The 19,902-nt window shown below is 44.1% G+C and overlaps 1 protein-coding gene across 15 annotated transcripts in view; it reads right to left on the minus strand.

The window, feature by feature from the left end:
• Positions 1 to 19,902, minus strand: part of RHOBTB1 (Rho related BTB domain containing 1) — a 121,207-nt gene that overhangs the window by 30,048 nt on the left and 71,257 nt on the right. For 13 of the 15 annotated variants that reach the window (XM_032312419.1, XM_032312426.1, XM_032312417.1 and 10 more), the window contains 2 exons: positions 8,152 to 8,353; positions 7,690 to 7,793 (listed from right to left, as the gene is read on the minus strand). In XM_032312419.1, coding sequence (XP_032168310.1) covers positions 7,690 to 7,793; positions 8,152 to 8,343 — 296 coding nt within the window. In that variant the 5' untranslated portion in view covers positions 8,344 to 8,353. The other 2 variants (XM_032312428.1, XM_032312429.1) reach the window with 2 other exon arrangements.

Raw genomic sequence — 19,902 nt, forward strand, 5'->3', positions numbered from 1 at the left:
TAAGGAGAGGCTAGGCACCAGTTTTCCATCCATATCACCCTCACCGTGGTCCATGATTTGTGCTTCTTACTATAAGAAAGTGCAAATATAAAATTCAACCTAGTGAAACAGTTTGGAGTTTGTTACAGTGATACTTCCCTGTAAATACCTCATAAGATCCTGCCATGTGTAAGACTGATTGACAGATTCATGCAGGCATTCAACTAACATTTATGAAGCTCCTCCTCTGTGCCAGGCCCCCAGCACCGGAGACAGAGAGTAAACAGACAAATTCCCGTCTTACAGATACCAGGAGCCGTAGCATAAGGGCACCAGAAGAAGATGATGAAGGATCCAATTTTCAGACAGTATGATCATGGCTATGCTAGAGAGTTGCCGGGGTGTCCTGTGGAACATAAGGGAGAGACATTTCACCTGGATTCTAGAGGGGACAGGGAAGGGGAGAGAGTACGAAGGGGACTTGTGGGAGTTTGTGACTCTTGTCCTAAACTCTTAGAATAGTTGTGATAATTAACTAGGTAAAGAATAGGCGGGCAGTGGGTGCCTGGGTGGCTCAGTGGGTTAAGCCTCCGCCTTCGGCTCAGGTCATGATCCCAGGGTCCTGGGATCGAGCCCCGCATGGGGCTCTCTGCTCAGCAGGAAGCCTGCTTCCTTCTCTCTCTCTGCCTGCCTCTCTGCCTACTTGTGATCTCTGTCTATCAAATAAATAAATAAAATCTTAAAAAAAAATAGGTGAGCAGGGGTGTGATTTCTAGGTGGATATAATGCACGTTTGTGGGTCAACAGAGAACACAGAACAGCAAATATTGTTATGTCTGGAGCAAGAGATGAGGCTGGGCAGGCAGGCTGGGCCTCAGTCCAGAGAAACAAAAAGGGGTGGCACCTCCCAACCAAATGGGCAGCGACCTCACCCAGGGGAAGGTCACTCCTCGCCCACCTCTGCACCCAATCCTCAGCCAGAGTGACTGAGTACGAAAGGGACAAAGTCATTTGTATACTCCCACAGGTTATCACTGCCCTCCCCAGTTCCAGAAGGAACCAAGCACAAAAGCCTACATTGTTATTATTTGAGTGAGAAATGGAGAAACGGGAAACTTTCAGGGAATGTGAAGTCCTCTATTAGGTTATCACAGGGTACTTCAGCCAATGGATCTTCTTAGAAAAAGATACAAACAGAACCACAGCCAAAGACACAGGCCCCTTGGTCAGACTGATCCACATGCCTGAGGGCTTATCTCTGGGAAAAGGGAGTCAGCATGATTTGGGGATAATTTGATAAGTGTTCCATCGTTGAGCTTTGAGATTCTAGAACCATTCTATTTCTCACAGTCATCTATTCAGGATTTGGTCCCATTTTCCCCCCCTAAGTTCACACAAATGATTTGTATTCTCAATGTGAATTAACTTTAAGTTCTATAAATAATGAAAACATATATAGTCTACCATGCACATTTCCTCACATTTCATAGATTAGACTGTCCATAAAAATATTTTTATTTAAAAAATATTTGAGATATAATTTAAATACAATAAACTTTGCACACTTAAAGGGTTCGGTTTGACTAGTTCTGACATACATATGCACTCAATACTCTCATCCCAATCAAAATAACAAACATTTCCATCACCTCCAAAGTTTCCTTGTGTCCCTTTATAATCCATCCCTCCCCCTCCCTCTTCTTTTCTAGGCAACCAGTGGTCTACTCTCATCATGGATTGCATTTTCCAGAATGTTACAGAAATGGAATCACACAGTATGTACTCTTTCCCCTAGTTTCCTTCACTCGAAAGCTCTGTCTCTAATCTTTAAGAGATTGTTCCCTTTTGGCTGAAGTTCATTAAAGAGCACGATAATCATGATTCCATGGCCGAGTGTAACAAAGCATGGCTTGAGGACCACCTGCTTTATAATCATCCAGGGACCCGCTAAAATTTGCTGATTTACCTCTCCCTAGAACTCTGACATCGGAACAACCAGCATGGGCAGGCCTGCTCAAACCTGCAGGTTAGTCCGACCTCCTAGGAACAACTATTCTTGATCCTTGGTCCAGCTAGCTGTTCTTCCAGGTCTTTCTACTTTTCTTTTTCTTTCTTCCTCCCTACCCTCTCTCTCTCCCTCCCTCTTTGTTTGTTTCTTTCTTTCTTTCAGTAGGGACTGTGGAATACCCATACCCACAGAAGGCTTGAACTTACCACCCCGAGATCAAGACCTGAGCTGAGATGAATAGTCAGATGCTTTTTTTTTTTTTTTAAAGATTTTATTTATTTGACAGACAGACATCACAAGTAGGTAGAGAGGCAGGTAGAGAGAGAGAGAGGAGAAAGCAGGCTCCCTGCAGAACCCGATGCGGGGCTCGATCCCAGGACCCTGGGATCATGACCTGAGCTGAAGGCAGAGGCCTCAACCCACTGAGCCACCCAGGCGCCCCGAATAGTCAGATGCTTAACCGACTGAGCCAGTCAGGCGCCCCCTTTCTCCTGTTTTCTATAACCTGGGCAAATCTTAGTTCTTTAGGCCACAGCAGTACACAGGACTAAATAGCTTTAGGACAGAGGTTGCAACAGCTTCCCCAGATCCTTTGGTGCCCACATTTAGAAGTGCGATTTGAGTTACTTTTCCATATAGTATGCACATTGAGAACTTTACTCCTCTTGCTCCTTTGCTGCCTGTGTCTCAAGTCTACCATCTGGGCCAGGACTCAGATGAAAAGGATCTTGAGAGTGAGAAGGACGCTTTTATCTCAGATGCAAAGCTCAACGAGGTACCAAAAAACTATGTAATCCAGATGCCTGCTTTATTTTTAAAAAAAAATATAGAAAAAAAATCCATGGTGAATAAAGTATCAAAAATTTAAATAAAGTCAGGACCAGTAATAGTGCCATGCTGAACCCTACCAAGACTGAAAGAAAATAAAAGGGGCGTCTGGGTGGCTCAGTGGGTTAAAGCCTCTGCCTTCAGCTCGGGTCATGATCCCAGGGTCCTGGGATTGAGCCCTGGCATCGGGCTCTCTACTCAGCCGGGAGCCTGCTTCCTCCTCTCTCTCTGCCTGCCTTTCTGCCTACTTGTGATCTCTGTCTGTCAAATAAATAAATAAAATCTTAAAAAAAAAAAGAAAGGAAAAAAAAAATCAGGACATAGACCTGTACCCTTGGGGCTAATAATACATTATGTTAATAAAAAAATAAAAAATTAAAAAAAACAGGGATCCTATCTTTTAAAAGTTATTACTATTTATATTTTATGCCGGAGGTGAGTGCCTTATTGCCTCAGCTTAGTCTTGGCCCAGGCCCAACTCCACTTGATAGATTTCACGGTCCAACAGGCTGAAATCATCGTCTGAATGTTACTTCTGGCCCAGCATTTATAACCTGCCGTGGACAAGAAGAGCTAATTCAAAGCACTCTTTCTAGACACATTAGATGCTTCCTACTTTTCCCCTTGCCATTAACCACAAGTACAGCCAATCCTAGACAAAGACATAAACACTGGTCACCCATAGTCCTGAATTTTTAAAAGAGTCTCAACCGAGCATTCCAAACGGGAGGTATTCATGGTGTATCTGATTTCATGTGCCTTCACTGTGAAACCAGACCTATCTTACCTAAATAGACACACACAGACCATGGCTCTGATTAATGCTGTCATCTAAAACACATACCATACCTCTCACAGGAACTGACAACATTTGAGAAAAATCTGTGTGAAAGAATAATCTGTATTAATCAATCAGTTCTGGCTGAACAGAAAATATGCCCAGAACCTGTGGGGTGTAAGGGCAAGGTTCTGGGTACGTTAGTTAAATTTTTAGGGGAGAGCATGCCGTCTAAAGTGCCCAGGGCTGCTCCTCCCTTTCAAAAAGCTCACTTGGATGTACCATGTTTACTGAAAGTGAGATCACTCATATTTAGCTATTTAAGGAAATAAGCTGTTTGTTACGTATTAAAGAACTGAAGAGGCACAATGGCATATCAGAGCTGGTGGTAGACGGGAGAAGGCTGGTCTTCCCTATCCTCACAGAGCAGCATAAACCTCAGCCTGGACTAGGAGTGCCCTGAAGAGAAGTTGGTCCTCAGTCACCATTTCCAGCCACAACACGGTGGAGAGGGAAGATGCGGGCTCTGGAGTCAGGCGGAACTCACAGGAAAAGTTCCAGCCTCCTCTCTCCTCGCTGACTGACCTTGGCCCCATTCTGCGCCTGTTTGCTCAACTGTGAAATGAGCCTACTTTGCAGGGTCACCACAAGAATGAAGTGGTAGAGCATCGGGCACAGGCCTGGCTCACAGGAAGCCTCGCTGCTGTTTATCCCTAACTTCCAGCCTCATAGGCTTTAGGACGTGTCTGAAGGTTATTTGATCCTGAGTCAGATCAATGGTGGAGGTTTTCGAGGAAAGGAAACAATAAAATCGGTAATTATTTATGTGTGGCGTGACTACAGGAGAGGGGCAGGGGGCCCAGAGCCCATCCTCTCTGTCTGTATTTTCCATGCCAGGTACCTAACTGTGAACATTCATCCTTGTAACGGTTCTGGGGAGAAAATCTGGAGCGACAGCCCTTTAAAAAGAGTCTGTCTTCTTGCCAAAAAGGAGCAGTTAATCACAGTCATGGTTACTAGGTACAGTTTTGTTCTTGATATTTTAAAAGATCCAGCAAAGAGCTTCAAAGGGTCATCCAAAGTGCACAGAAAGTAGGCGGTGGGAAGAAAGGCTACGAGAGAGTTGGAATCATTTACTCCAGACAAGAGAGGGTTTGACAGATGCCAGATGTGCTCTGTGCTGGGGTGCTGAAGCCGCTCTGCTGTCTTTCCTCTCCATCCAATAGGAGAAGGACTCCTATCCTCGATGTTTTTCCTTGGGTGGATGATTTCTCTTCCTGAAGCAGAGAGGTCAACCAGGTTACACTGTGAGATCGACTTGAGTTTTTTTTTTTTTTTTTTAAAGATTTTATTTGTTTATTTATTTGACACAGAGAGAGAGAAAGAGAGAGAGAGAGAGCATGCCTAAGTAGGCAGACTGGTAGAGAGAGGCAGAAGGAGAAGCAGACTCCCTGCTGAGCAGGGAGCCTGACTCGGGACTCGATCCCAGGACCCTGGGATAGTGACCTGAGCCGAAGGCAGACGCTTACGACTGAGCCACCCAGTCGCCCAAGATCTCTTCTAGTTCTAAGCCTTTGAACAAATAGGGAAGAGCAAAGAGACACCCAGCTCATCAATGTGGGGGTGGGTTCTAGCTGCATCTGTTTATAGTGAGATTGAGGTAGCTTGGCACGGAAGAAGAAGTGGGGGCCAGAAGTCAGGCAGAGGTGGGTTTGACTCTGCTTCTGAAACTCACTCTTGAGCAAGTTATGGTTGTAAAAGAACTCAACTTTGTCCTCCGCTGTAGCATGGAAATCATCTCTGCCTTCTAGGGCTCCTGAAAGGATTAACTGAAATAATGTTGGCAAAGCACCTAACATTTAGACTGGCACATGTAAGCCTTTGATAAATTGGAACTATTATTCTGGTTGGTTAAAAAATGGGTTGAAAAATGCCCTTCTGCTTATAGTTCCATCATGCTAGGAAAATTACAGATTCAAGTAGGCAGACCAACAGCACCTTGAACCACAGGATCCACACTGCAAGCAGTGCCTGTCCATGCCAAAGAATGTCTGAGGGGACAACTTATCAACTACCCCGGTGCTAGGAAGGAGAGGAAAAGGTCTATGGCAACTTTGGTTTTGCTCACTATCACCACAAGAATCAAACGAATGATTTTAAAGAGGTTCCAAATACATTTCCAGGTATAAGGAATACATCACATTCCACTAATTCATCATTCACACCAAGCACAGTAAAAAACATCCATCAAAAAGCAGGTGTGCAAACCAAACTGATTGTCAAAAATTATAATTAGGATTTTTTTTTTCCTTCCTGAAGGATAGAAAGCTAAAAATGGAAGTCACAAAGAAATTAATCAGCTCTTGCAAAGCAATGAAATGCGGTGGCCTGAACCCTATCCCATGTAAGAGGAACTCCTATTCCTACCAGACTCTTCCACAAAATGTACCCTTTTGGTGTCACATCGATGTGGAATCCCATAATCAGCAATATGGAAAGATGCTGGAGGCTGGGACAGAACAGCTCTGGGATTTGTTCTTTACCCGTGGTGGGGTCTGCGGCAGGAGGCCTGCAGGCTGCGGAGGCTCGGAGAAGACAGAGGGAACACAAGGTACAAACAAGCACATAAACTAAGAGCCATGGAGAGCTGGGCCAGAAACACCCTGTGTCCTGAAACCCCTCTGCGTCGCTCGGAGGATCAGACTCGGCTTGAAAAATACCTCCTGTTTCCATATCAAAGGGGGAGCAGGTTAGAGCTGATAGAACCAAACACTACAGACAAGGGAGCAGAACAATGCAGTCAGAACTGATGGAGTCACGTGACCGACCGCCACAGAAAGAAAGGAAATCATGGAACAGGAAATTCAAGAAGAAAGTGTCTACAACACTGGATACTAACCTCAAAACTCCTCATGACCCAGAGGACTTGAAAATTAGTGTTTTACTTCCCATACCCCTCTCTGCTGAGTCCCCATGAACAAACTGGTCTAAATGGCAGTCTTTCAGTGTGTGAACAACTTCTTAGGGATGGGACCGACACTTTTAGCAGCTTTTTTCAGTATTTTAGACCACGTGGATAAATGCCCGTCACAGTCTGTTCAGAGGCTTCAGAGAGCTACTGGCTTGAAGAAAGAGAGGTAACTTTAGAAATGTCTATCTCAGTACCAAGAAGGAGCTCAAGGCCTTGAGTACCTAATCCAGGCCTGTGAGGTCACATGACATTGGATGTCAACAAGGCACAAGGGATCCGTGACACCTGAATTCTAACCTTAAGATCAAATGTGTTAATTTACAATTAAGGAGTAAGAAAATGTCCTTATCTAGATTTTGATAGCTTCTAACATTCACCAAGAGACCTTAAGTTAGGGTGACAAGAAGAAATTCCTAAATACTTCAGGCACTTTGACCATGTTCCTTGTCATATCAGTGTCCAAGACTCACTGCAGGGATTTCACTGGATGTTTACTTGATTTTTAATCAAGGAAATTAATCAAGGAAATTTTAATCCTTGATTTTAATGTAAAATTAGACATCAGTGCCTCAGTTCATTTTGGAAATGTGCCTTGTGAAGGATTTCAGAGGTATTTTTCTTTCTTTAAAAAAAAAAATGACCTTCAAATAAAAATAATAGACTTTTTGAATAACAAAGCCCAAAGCAAATAACACCAGACTCTGCTAATATGGTTATGAAAAGACCAAAGAGACCTTCTGAAGTGGGGTGGCCAAGTGCTAAAATAACTTAAAACAGTCTAGCAAAAGGTAAATAACGTACCACTCAGGAAAACAGCAATCAAAGCAGCCCAGGGCCAGAGCACACCAGAATCCTCTAGAAATCGTCCCAGTTCAGCCAACACTGGTTGTTTTCAACGAGGGACGTCCTGGGAGGGACCTAGTGCCAAGGCAGACTGCTTTTCTTGACATCAGAAGACAATACTTTTTTTTTTTTTTTTTTTTTTGCTTTTTCCTTAAACACAGTACAGAACCCAACACCTTTCAAGGCCACGTGTTGTGGCTTTTGTTGATCTATGAAGCAGCTGCAGGTTTCAGAAAGGAAATTGTGCTCAAGCTCAACAGCACGGCACCGGCCTCGGTTTACCTGCCATATGCAAAACGCCTGTCCTTGTGGTGATCGCCGAAAGTATCCCAAAGCCTGAGAGAAACGCTCACTTCATCCACAACATCCCGGGACCGCTCCAGGACCTGCAGGAGAGAGAACGCATTCCTGCTCAGCGTCCTTCTGAGGCTCCTCAGGAGGACGCCCAAGTCAGCACCCTCAAGGCCCATTGTCCCACATGCGTCTTCTCGTCCCATCCAACAGGACTCGAGCCAAGTCCAAATTCTCCTCTGGGAATCTCGACTCAAACAGCCCCCACCCCCCTCATTCAGGAGACGATAGCCAGTCTCCCAACAGCACATTCTGCTTTTGTTTTCTCTTGGCGGCACCAAGAACATTAGCCTGACTTTGCATGCACTAATTACCCCCGACCCCCTGGTAGAGTCAGCCTGGCCGTAGCAGGGATGCGCTCTGAGCAGCCTAGAGAAGCTCTGCACACCTTACCTCCTGGCACACTCGGTACTGGTCGATTGCCCACACGGTAGGCACGTGGGTGGCCAGCAGCTGATACTGCGTGAGGGTTGTGTTACACGCTCGGGCACAGATCAAGCGCGTCTTCCCCACGGCGTTGTCTCCCACGACCACACACTTGATGGTTTCGACGTTGGGCCTTTCGTAGTCCATGTCAGTGTCCATTTATAAAACTCTGTAAGGAGAGAGGGACAGGGCAGTCAGAGACGAGAGGCGCCCAGCCAGCCACTTCTCCGGAGGTGCCCAAGCATAAGCACGAAGTTCGGAAGTTCATACGAAACCTAACTCAAACTCAAGTTTTCTGTTTATGTCTCTCTCACACGAGTACAAAAACATCGGCCGGATTGTTATTTTGACCCCAAACGGTTTATTCCCGTTAACATGTTATTTTCTCCTTGGTTTTCTCCAAACACAACCTGCCTACTGAAAATCCAACCAGGCAAGTCAGGATCGCTGGCACACATTCATAGCTCACTAGCTACTCATGTGGACCCATGAAAGAGACCGGTCACCTGCAGCTTTAACCCTAGATATCGGGGTGTGAGCTGCTTGGCAATATTAGCATCTACACCATCACAATCTTCCCCCGACCCCAAATCCCCCACTGAAAGGCAGTTTAATGGAGGTTCTCCACTACCAGCCGTGACTTCGAGGGGGATCCAAAGGGCAGGCAGAAAGGATTCCTCGGCTTCAAAGAAGGGTAAACTATAAGACTGAATTTTGATACATTTGTAAAATTAATTTATATTCATTTACCGATTTTAATTAATCAAATTCATAAAAATGGTATTCTCAAGAGGGGCACCATAAAGCAACAGAGTTTAAAATTCTCTGTTTTCACCAAGAAATCTGGAGCATATGGTAAAGAATGATTTTGCCAGAATGAGGAGCTAGTTTGGAATGTTCTAGAAACCATCAAAAAGGTTTAAGAGGGTTGCTGAGTGAGCGGTCAAAGGGAGGAGAAAAAGCTGCTTCCAGGTCTCCACCCCCACCCCCCGCCCTCCTGGGGGCAAGAAGCTCCATAAAATCCAGAGCAGACTGCTTCCCGGCAGCAAGCTGGATGGGTGACCAACCATGTAACATTTTAAGATTTTAATGGATTATAATCGCCCTTTTGAGAAAGTCTATTGTTAAACAGAGAAAACTGATTAGATAAGTCACTTAAAAAAAAAAGATTATTTTAGAGAGGGAGAGTGTGTGTGAACAGGAGAGGGGCAGACAGAGAGAGAGAGAGAGGGAGATAGAGAGAGAAAGGGAAGCGGACTCCCTGCTGAGTGTGGAACCCAATTCGGGGCTTGATCTCAAGACCCTGAGATCATGACCTGAGCCGAAATCAACGGTCGGATACTTAACCGACTAAGCCGCCTAGGCACCCCTAGCTCGTCACTTTTAACAAGTTGATAGTGGTTTTAATGGCCACGATGGTCAAGAAACTGTTCAGAGTAGGGCTTAATACACACCTGGGACTCAGTAAGTGTTTAAATCATCTGATTGGAGAAAATGGATGATTTGGTTAATATGAGATTAAGATTGTGACGGGAGAGACAGAAAGAAGGTTATTAAATAGAATGAAAACTTTTTCCCAGTTAGGACCATCTGAACACGAGATTGTCTCCTGTAACACCATCACAGGAGGTGTTAAACCTGAGGCTAGAGACTGTTCAGTGAGAATTGAGTGGAGTGATTCAAAGAATAGATGTGTGGTGAGGTTAGGATCTAGTCTATGGCTCGGATGCCACAGAGAGACTTAAAATACCTGTTCCCCACCTGGCAAATGCAGATTCTGAAGGTCTTGGGTGAGAAAGAGGCTTAAGAAAACCTCCAATTCAATTCTGATGATTACCCATGTGTGGTGACTCCTCAAATTGATCTCTTTAAAATCTAGTCTATGCTGACTTTGGGATTAGACCAGCGGTCCTTAAGTATTTGCTGGAGAACATTTAACAAAGTCTGGAGATATTTCTGGTTGTCACGATGGGGTTGGGGAGCGCTACCAGCTTCTAGTGGGTAGAGGCCAGAGATGCTTTGAAACACACTACAAGGGACAGTTCCCCATCACAAAGAATAATTAGGACCCAAATGTCAGAGTGCTGAGGTTGAGAAAATCCCTGCCTTTGAAGGGATGTGAGTGTGAATCCTAGTCTCCCCATTTTCTAGCCATTTGCCATGTGTGCTTTTAGCCTCAGCTTCCCCATCTGTTAAATGGGAATTCTAGCACCGGTCTCCTCAAGCAGTGAGGGGTAGGGGAACTGACGGAGCCGACACACTGATGACCCCAGAGATTCTAATCGTGATGATGAAGATGAACACCCTGAACTGAGTCAGGGGAAAGACCAGAGTTAGATGCAGAATCAGAACCCTAATAACCACAAACATCTATACAAAGGATACATTTTAGTAGGGTAACTGAGGAGTAATTCATCGAAAAACTAAAAACATAGGTATAAGCTGGAGAGTATCTGATGTTACATAAAGAAGGCAGAAAAAGTTCTGAATGGGAGTTGGAGGTAATTAGCTAAACGATAATACAGTTGGAAAGGTAGGTTAAATATATTTTTCTGGGGTATTTCCAGATTCTAGAATAAAAATGGTAACGGTAGTTATTGATAAGAAACTGGATATGTTTCTGTGGTGATACTACCAAGGGGCACCCCGTGCCCAGAAAAGCAGGATCCGTTCAGAGCCCCACAGCTCCGGAACCTGAGATATACTATTTTGACTGTGCTAAGTGGTGGAAAACCTTTCTCTTTTGAAAGTCAATTTTATTCTTTTAAGCAGATATAAAGTCTTAGAGAGCCGATCCTTAAAATTTGGGGGCATGTTTGGATTAAGTCAAAACTGAAACAGATGCAAAAAATACACAGTTGGTTTTCTTGTTGGCTTGTAAACTAGCTCTGAGAGCAGTCACCAAAAAGGGACCCCCCCAAATAATTTGAATCATGACAGAGTTGGTGGAATAACTGGGTAGCTTTCACAGAAGACTACTCTGAAGGGGATAAAAGCCCTCCTGGTTATATATAAAGGCTATGATTACAAAAATATCATTACTATTTATAGACATATCTCATGCACAGTCCTAAGAAGAATTTCTGTGTCAAAGGTGAGAATAACATCCGTGAGTCCTCTAATCTCGAGCAATCTGCTCAAAACTGAAGTGACTGCCAAAGGTCTTGGGCCTCGTACAAAGGGGAGAACATTTAACAAAGATTTTAAGGGGACAACAAGTAAGGGAGACAAAAGGCAGTGCAGAATTCTACACTCGCAGCCCAGATCCCTCACTCAAGACATGGAAGTTCCAGGAAGGGTTTTCTGGATTTCCAAATACTGAGAATCTTTTCTTTCGGGTAGAAATTTTATTTCATGGTAATCTGAAAATACATCTACATGTGTATTATAAACTGATTGTTTATCTGTTACACATAAACAAATATTAAATTGTGAGAATGATAAAAATATGCAATTTTATTCTTCTTTACTTGTTATGGGCTCTAATTTATTCCTATGTAGCACTCTTATGGTTGAATGAGCTCTTAGGACCATCTGGTTAATGACTATCTGGTTTCTGATTTTTATTTATGTAGAATGAGAGCAATAAATATTATTCACTTAAGTCTGTTAATAAATTTCACCACCATGACGACTGCTGATAGGGAAGACACCCTTTTGCCCTTAGATCCATATCTGAGGAAACAAAGAAAGCATAATAATAAAAAAAGAAAAGCTAGAAAGGACTGACACTGGTAACCTGTTACTATGGCAGCTTTGTATCTTACTCAAAACTGACTAGAACTTTGTTTCATATTTTCACTGAGTCCTGAGGACATGGACGCTGACCATGAGGTGCTGAAGAGTGTATCTGCACGTTCTGGGTGTCAGAGAGGGATGTTTATTTAAGATGGCAAGTGAACAGGACGGTGTGGGGGCTGGGGAGAGAGAACTCGGTGAGGATGCCAGCCCCTGGGTGCTGATGCCTACCGTCCCCCAGACTGCTTAGAGACTCTGGTCATGACCTCCAGGCTGCCCAGTCGCCCCAGGTGCCCACACAATGATTACTATCACCTTCCGGATGTCATGTCCCTCCTCCATGTTTACCACCAACTCAGCCTTCTTTCTGTGTCCACAGGGTGATGTGTCCCACACTCTAGCCCCACAGTCCCTCCACCTCTACAGCACCAGTGACCTTCCCTGCACTTTCCTGGAGCCCTTCTCTTGGTCACGTGCTGGACATTGTCGGCCAGATACATTTTACCCCTGAAATCTTGAGTTTCAAAATCCTACTCTTAGAGTAAAAACTCCTCTCTTCATTAGGGGAAATGTGGTCATGATGGCAACTCTCATCAGGAGACGAAATTGATTTCCCACCATCTTGAATCTGAGTTAGCTTTGTGACTATGGCCTAATCCAGGAGAATGTGGTGGTGATGCTGCGTGGGTCCCAGAGTCAAGGCTTCCAGAAGCCCTGCAGGTCCGCTCTCACGCTGCAGGAATGCTGTCCTGAGGCTGTTGTGTAAAAAAGCTGGCCAGGCATAGCAGAGGAATGGAATTCACAGCGAGAATAATCGAGGAAGCCCTGCCTATGGTTTCACCACATGCCAGAGTGTGCTCCTTGCACCCTCCGGCCCGGCCAACTCTCCAGCCGAACGAAGCTTCATGAGTGAACCCAGTTAAGAGAATCACCAGCCAACCTACAGATTCATGAGAAAGGACAAATTATTGTATTAAACCACTGAGGCTTGTGGTGATTTGTTGTATATTAGTAATTAACTGAAACACACCCATTACACCTTAGAAAAATGACCAGAACCTTGACACCTTCTCTAATTAAAAAAAAAAAGTATCAGATTATAGGTCCCTTTGGATGGATGATCTTTCCTACCTAGGGCTGGTGGATCATGCCAACTTTCTCTTCCCCATCACCCTCCACATCTTTATTGCGTGTGTGGTATGCAGAATAATGTCCTTCAAAGATGTTTATGTCCTCATCTCTGGGATTCGTGAATGTGTTCTATTACATGGCATGGGGGCGTTGGAGTAGCAGGTGGAATTAAGCTGCTAATCAGCTGACTTTGGCCTAAGGAAGTCATTCTGGGTTGTCTGGGTAGGTCCAGTGCAAGCACTCAGGTTCTTATGTGGAAGAAAGAGGTAAGGGCCATAAACCAAGGGATGCAAGTGACCTCTAGAAGCTGGACAAGAAAAGGAGACGTATTTTCTCCTAGAGCCACCAGAAGGAACACAGCCTACCGACATCTTCATTTTATCCCAATGAAACCCATTTCAGACTTTTAACCTCGAGAACCGTAAGATAATAAATTTGGTTTGTTTTAACCACCAAGTTTTTGGTAATTTTTAAGAATGACTTTATTCATTTATTTAAAGAGAGAGAGAGAGCGTGCGCACAAGTGCACGCAAGCATGGGCGCATACGTTTGCAAGCAGGGGGAGGGGCAGAGGGGGAGGGAGAGGAGAGGGAAAGAATCCCAAGTAACTCCATGCAGGGCCCCATCTCATGACCCCGAGATCATGACCTGAGCCAAAACCAAGAGCTGGATGCCTAACTGACTGAGCTACTCAGGTGCCCCAAATTTTCGGTAATTTTTTAAAAAAATATTTTATTTATTTATTTGACAGACAGAGATCACAAGGAGGCAGAAAGGCAGGCAGAGAGGGAGAGAAGAGGAAGCAGGCCCGCCGCCGAGCAGAGAACCCGATGCAGGGCTTGATCCCAGGACCCTGAGATCATGACCTGAGCTGAAGGCAGAGGCTTTAAACCACTGAGCCACCCAGGCACCCCTTCAGTAATTTTTTACAACAGTGACAGTATGCTTCTGCCACACAAAATGGTCTCCTAAATTCTAAATGTTGTTTGCCACCTCAGTGCCTTTCCACAGTCAACTCTCTATATCATTTCTTGTCTGCCTGGCAAATTCTGTTCATTCCTTAAAACCTTATTCAGTGAGATATGACCACCTCTAAAAAGTTTTCCTAATTGCCCTGCCTCTGCATAGACTGATTTACTTCCTCCTTTGTATAGTAAATGGTTCTAGGAGAATTAATTACAATCACAAAGACACATATACACTCAGTTTTTCCTATATTAGCAAACAATAGAAGGGTAGTTTGTGAAATTTGTATTTTTCCTGTGGCTACACCTTCAAAGTGCCCATCTCATGCCCTTAATGAATCATTATGTGTTTCTGGGGTACTACCATGTGCCGAAGCACTTGGAATGCAAGCGCATACCATGCCCTACTTCAGTAAATTTTCTTTTGTCTATTCATTCGGGTCCACAGGTCCCCCAATTTACCTGTGACTCTCTTCTAGGGACAACCATAAGCCAAAGAGTGACACAGCTAAATGTGAGCTCAGCTGCCCAGGTCTCCTTTTCAAATCATTTCTCTTCCCAGAGTGGTACCTGTTCCCACCTTCAGGCTTGAGACGATGGCCTTCCTGATGTCCTGTTCCTCTTTTAAGACACAGGCTCTTAGGAAGGGTCAGGCACATTCACGATGGATCAATCACACTATGGATAAATGACCATCACAGTCCTCTCTCCATAATTCAATAATTCCAAGGCACTATGGCCGATAAAGTTCAAGATACTCTGGTTTCCCCTGGTTAGGCGCATTTTAGTACAGAGCCACTCTTTGAGTCCTGCTCCGGATGTGAGTTATTCCTACCATGAGAAATCCAGATATTAGAGAGGGTGGGCAGGGAAGACTTATCCGCAACATCTTACTAGGCATCTTCTAATTGCTCCAAACTACTCCCCATTGGAACACACCATCTCTTACCATCACCTGTGTTGTGTTTCTTGTTACGTTTGCTATTTGAATCAAAGCATGGTAAGCAGTCTGCTTAGAGACAAAACTCTAAGGGCCACAGAGGGGCCTCTGTACTTTCGGTCCATTCAGTTGTTCCTAGAGGGTCTGAACGGGGCGTTGCACAGCCACTAAATTTTCTGGACCTTTAGAAAAGCATGTAATCTGAACTTTAAGAAATAATTTAACTTGGTCATTAAATAATGCTGGTGGAACACACTGTAGTGTATTTGAAGAGCGAGCTCACAAAGAAAAACTGGGAATTTTATATTATTGACAGAAACAAAGGAGAAATGTTAAGAGTTGCATAATAACCATAGCCCACAGCCAAGTTCCGACTGCAGATTTCATTATCCTGAGCTCTTAATCACCAGTCCTAGGCAGGCGGGAGCTGCTCTGTGCATAATATAAACATCTCAGCTGGAAGGGAGAGTGGGTCCAGATCTGGGAAAGAGACAGTCGGGTTGAGCTGCGCTTCCTTAAATCAAAAGTTTACAGAAATACATCTCCAGGATAAAATTGCCTTTCATTGCTCAAATCAACAGTATTTTTTTTCAACTGAAAGTTTTGATAAAAACAGAAAGAAAGAGTTTAAGTAACAGAAAGGACAGGGCATATAAATCCAGGATTACAGATAATACAGAGGTACTTTTTTAAACATCCACTCATTATCCTCACCAGCGTCCTGTGATAATGGGGACCGACACAAGATCACACCCTTTCTCTCTTTTTTTAAACTCAATGGCTGTGGGGGAGGTGAGCCAGAATTAGAAATAAACTTGCTATCTATCCACTGCCCTTAATAAATGCTGCCCCAGTTGAAAAATAAAGGACGGATAAAACATGTAGCTTAAAAGATGCGTAAAAAATTCAGGATAGGTTTCAAAACCACTATAAGTAAACTGTGTGTTATGTTCTAGACATACTGGGTGACTTCTGTCTGCAAATATGCCAGGTAACATTTCCTTCGGTGACTCTGCTCTTGTCACTCTGCTCAGATGTCCTTTCTCATGGCCCTGATCCACCACTGAAATTGTGTTGCACCTTTAGGACTCGGGCAGTCTTAATTAGTTCAAGAAAGAATAGCACCGGGCATGTAGTGAGCGCCAGTCCTATGGTACAGGTATACAGTGGTAAGCAAGCTGGGTGTGGTTCTTGTTCTAATGGACCCTCTCAGTCAGGTGAGAGAAACAGGTAGATGTAGTCATAAACTTGACTTAAATTCCTTGAAGAAAAACGAAAGGGTGTTATGAGAGAAAATAATGGGTGGGAGGCCTGCAGAAGGACAAGGGAGGCCTCTTTGAGAAGGCCCCACCTTCTTGCTACCTGAAGAATGAGCAGGGCCCAGTCACCAGCTGGCAGAGAGGCAGGCCTGCCAGAGCTGGAGCAGGGGAACAGGAGAGGTGAGGTTGGAGAGGAGGCAGGAGCCACATCACATGTGGCCTTCAGGCCACAGTAGGGAACTTGGGTTTTATTCTAAATGCAATGAGAAGCGACTGAAAGGTTGCAGACAGAGGAGTCACAGGGTCTGATGTGCTTCTGAGAAGAATCACTGACATCACTGAGGTCGCTGTGTGGGGAGCAGTGGCAGAAGGACCCGTTAGGAGGTTCCCAGGTCCTCTAGGGGGAATGGTTGGACCAGGAACCAGCAGAGATGAAGCAAAGTAGATAAACACAAGTTTCGTTTTGGAAAAAAGATGCACTTAAAGCATTCTTCCTTTATACTGTCCCCAGGGTATTTGCCAACTTCTGATTTGTAATATTGACTATTCCACGGAAACGCATGTACTTGCTTCCATCTTACTAAGACTGCGCATTTTTGACAGCAGACTGCTGTTCATCTTTAAATCCTCAAGTCTTTCCAATGCCTTGTCCATACCTGGCTTTCAATTCATATTTGCTCAATAGAATCTAAAAGTATTGCTGTTCTACCTTCCTCAGGAAACCTTCTACCTGGGTCTGGCAGTGAACTTGCACTCAGCTAGCTCTGGTGACTGATCACTAAGCCTGTGGCCTCGAGAGCAGCAGCATGTGGCTAAGTCCACAGTCAGTGAGAGGAACACCTTGAGGGACATCTGTGTGGCCCATCATGAGAGCGGCATTTGACAGATGGCATCACACCAGCCGTGGTTCCCCATCAGGAAGAGCATCAGTAACCATGGGAACACCAGGGACCAAGGCCCAGGGCCCTCCACCAAACAATAAGGTAGGGGGCAAAAGGGAGCCTCAATACAGGCAGGCAGGAGCTTAGGGCTGAAATTCATTTAGGGGGATAAAAGAAGGAATGTGATCATTTATTGTGTTCTAGTGCCTAGAGCCAATTTATGAATCTTAGTAATATTTATGTATAAGGGTCTCATAAAATTCCTATCAACTTTTGGACTTTAACATCCTCATTCAAGGGATTTCTAACTCTTTGGGTGAGATCAGTAATTGGCTGAGAAAGAAGGGGAGAATAGAGGCACCTGTACCCACTCCCTATGGAGAAGGATGTTTCATTGACCTGAAAGTGAATCTTGAATGAGGAAATTCAGTCTCTGCTAGAAGACGTCACAAGAGCCAATTAGCTGGACTTGAAGGCAGGACACCGTTGGAAGAATATGTGCTTTGGATCTCCCAATCCATGGCCTCACTGAAATTAACTATTCTCCACAGACAGCAGAGTCCACAATAGTACCAGAGTTAGGATAAGGAGTAACCGTGTACCAGAAGTTGGAAGGATTTCTGCCACATTCACTGCCTTTGTGCCAAGTCACTGAAGACCAGCAGACTGCCCATTATCACAGGGGAAAGGTCTGGGCTGGGGGGTAAGCAAGACGCTCTTCACCAGATACCTGTGGTCTAGAGTAATGAGAGCTGGCTTGACTTGGGACCCAGGTGGAAGAGCAGCCTGTGGAGCCATGGAAAATCATGGAAAGCCACGAGGAACCATGCATGCTGTCCTGGGAAAGGAGCAGTCCCCATGACTGGCCCTTACTGAGGATGAGCCAGGTAGATAGCACTAAGCATGGAAAAGACTCATTTCATTTTGTTTTTCTTCCCCCAGCCTGCTCACCCAGGCAGTTTCAATTCCGACAGTGCAACAGAAGTGATGGATCTTGTTAAGGGGAGAGGGATGGGGGTGGGGTACAACCTCTAAGACTGACCACTGGCATATCTTCAGCGGTAACTTCCCTCACTACTCTTCTTAGGTCGACCGATACAATACTGAATAGATTGGCCTGTCCACTCTGGAACTGGGTGGGTTCCCTACAGAGCCCTACCTTGGTCTCCAACAGAGCCCTGGTTATCCAAGCACTGAATATATTTCAATCCTTGGCCACCAGGAATCTTCTTCTACATGGATGAAGTTAACAGAGACCATTCAACATATGGTCTATAAAAAACCCTGACACGCAGAAAAGGACAAGCAGTTAAGTTAGCCAAAGACCTAGACGAGAGGTCTTCTGTGGAAGTAGACGTGCTAGAAGGAACAGCAGAAGAAAAAAAAAAATATCTGAACCATGTAGTTGATCATGCAAAAGAAAATAATGCAGGTGTGTAAACTAACAGCAGAGGAGGCTATCGGGGGCAAGAAGACAAGTAAAGGCCACGTATAAATGAAACACAAGACAGCCAAATTAAAAACCACAGTGACAATGGTAAATAGCCTTGACAATGTAGTAGAGCAGATTAATAAGGGGCAGGCAAAACATGAGAAGCTCTGAGTCTAGGAGGAAGGCCATGTGAAAACGATGTTGCAGAAGATGATACAGAGGCTGACAGTTGATAAACAGTCCCCAGGATACCACATGGCTTCTGGAGTAAAGTGTGATTTTATAGAACAAAATTTTCCCAATACAAAAAGGAGGATGGGACGGGTTAAAGGAGAAAAGAAAAGGAGTCTCTACATCTATAGAGTTTTCAGTAAAACACTGAAAACATGATGCCAGAAAAACTGTATAATAATCCTACAAATACCTTAAAAAAACACCTTCTAAAACTAGTGGTCAAAGACAGTTCTTCCTATAAAGAAGTAATAATATGGATGACCACACACTTCACCAATACACTATTTTAAGACAGTAGAAAAACATAAAGAGAGCCTTCACAGAAAAAAAGACCTAATCACAAGTTTCTGAATCTGGTCAAATTGTTATTTATGTAAAGGGAACATAAAGCTATTTTTAGATACCAAAAGACTCAGGGAGCAAAAACTCAAGATTTCTTTAAGGAATTTAACTACTCAAAGATATTTGACAAAACACCCAGAGATAATTCAAATTTAAAAAAAGCAATTCAGTGTAAAAGGACTGTGGACTCCTGGTGGGAAGGCAATTTGGTGCAGCTACTTTGGAAAACAGTGTGGAGTTTCCTCAAAAAAATTAAAAATAGAACTACCCCATGACCCAGCAATTGCACTACTGGGTATTTACCTCAAAGATATAGCCGTAGTGAAAAGAAGCGCCATCTGTACCCCAATGTTCATAGCAGCAATGTCCATAACAGCCAAACTATGGAAAGAGCCAAGATGCCCTTCAAAAGACAAATGGATAAAGATAATATGGTCCATATATACAATGGAATATTAGTCATCAGAAAGGATGAATAGCCAACTTTACATCAACATGGATGGGACTGGAGGAGATTATCCTGAGTGAAATAAGTCAAAGAGAGAAAGTGAATTACACGGTTTCGCTTATTTGTGGAACATAAGGAATATCAAGGAAGACATTACAAGAAGGAAGGGAAAAATGAAGGGGGAGAAATCAGAGTGGGAGATGAACCATGAGAGACTATGGACTCCAGGAATTAAACTGAAGGTGGAGGGAATGGGTGAGCCGGGTGATGGGTATTAAGGAGGGCATGTATTGCACGGAGCACTGGGTGTTATACACAAACAATGAATCATGGAACACTACATCAAAA

Source organism: Mustela erminea, chromosome 14 (genome assembly GCF_009829155.1).
Source record: "Mustela erminea isolate mMusErm1 chromosome 14, mMusErm1.Pri, whole genome shotgun sequence".
Lineage (NCBI taxonomy): Eukaryota > Metazoa > Chordata > Mammalia > Carnivora > Mustelidae > Mustela > Mustela erminea.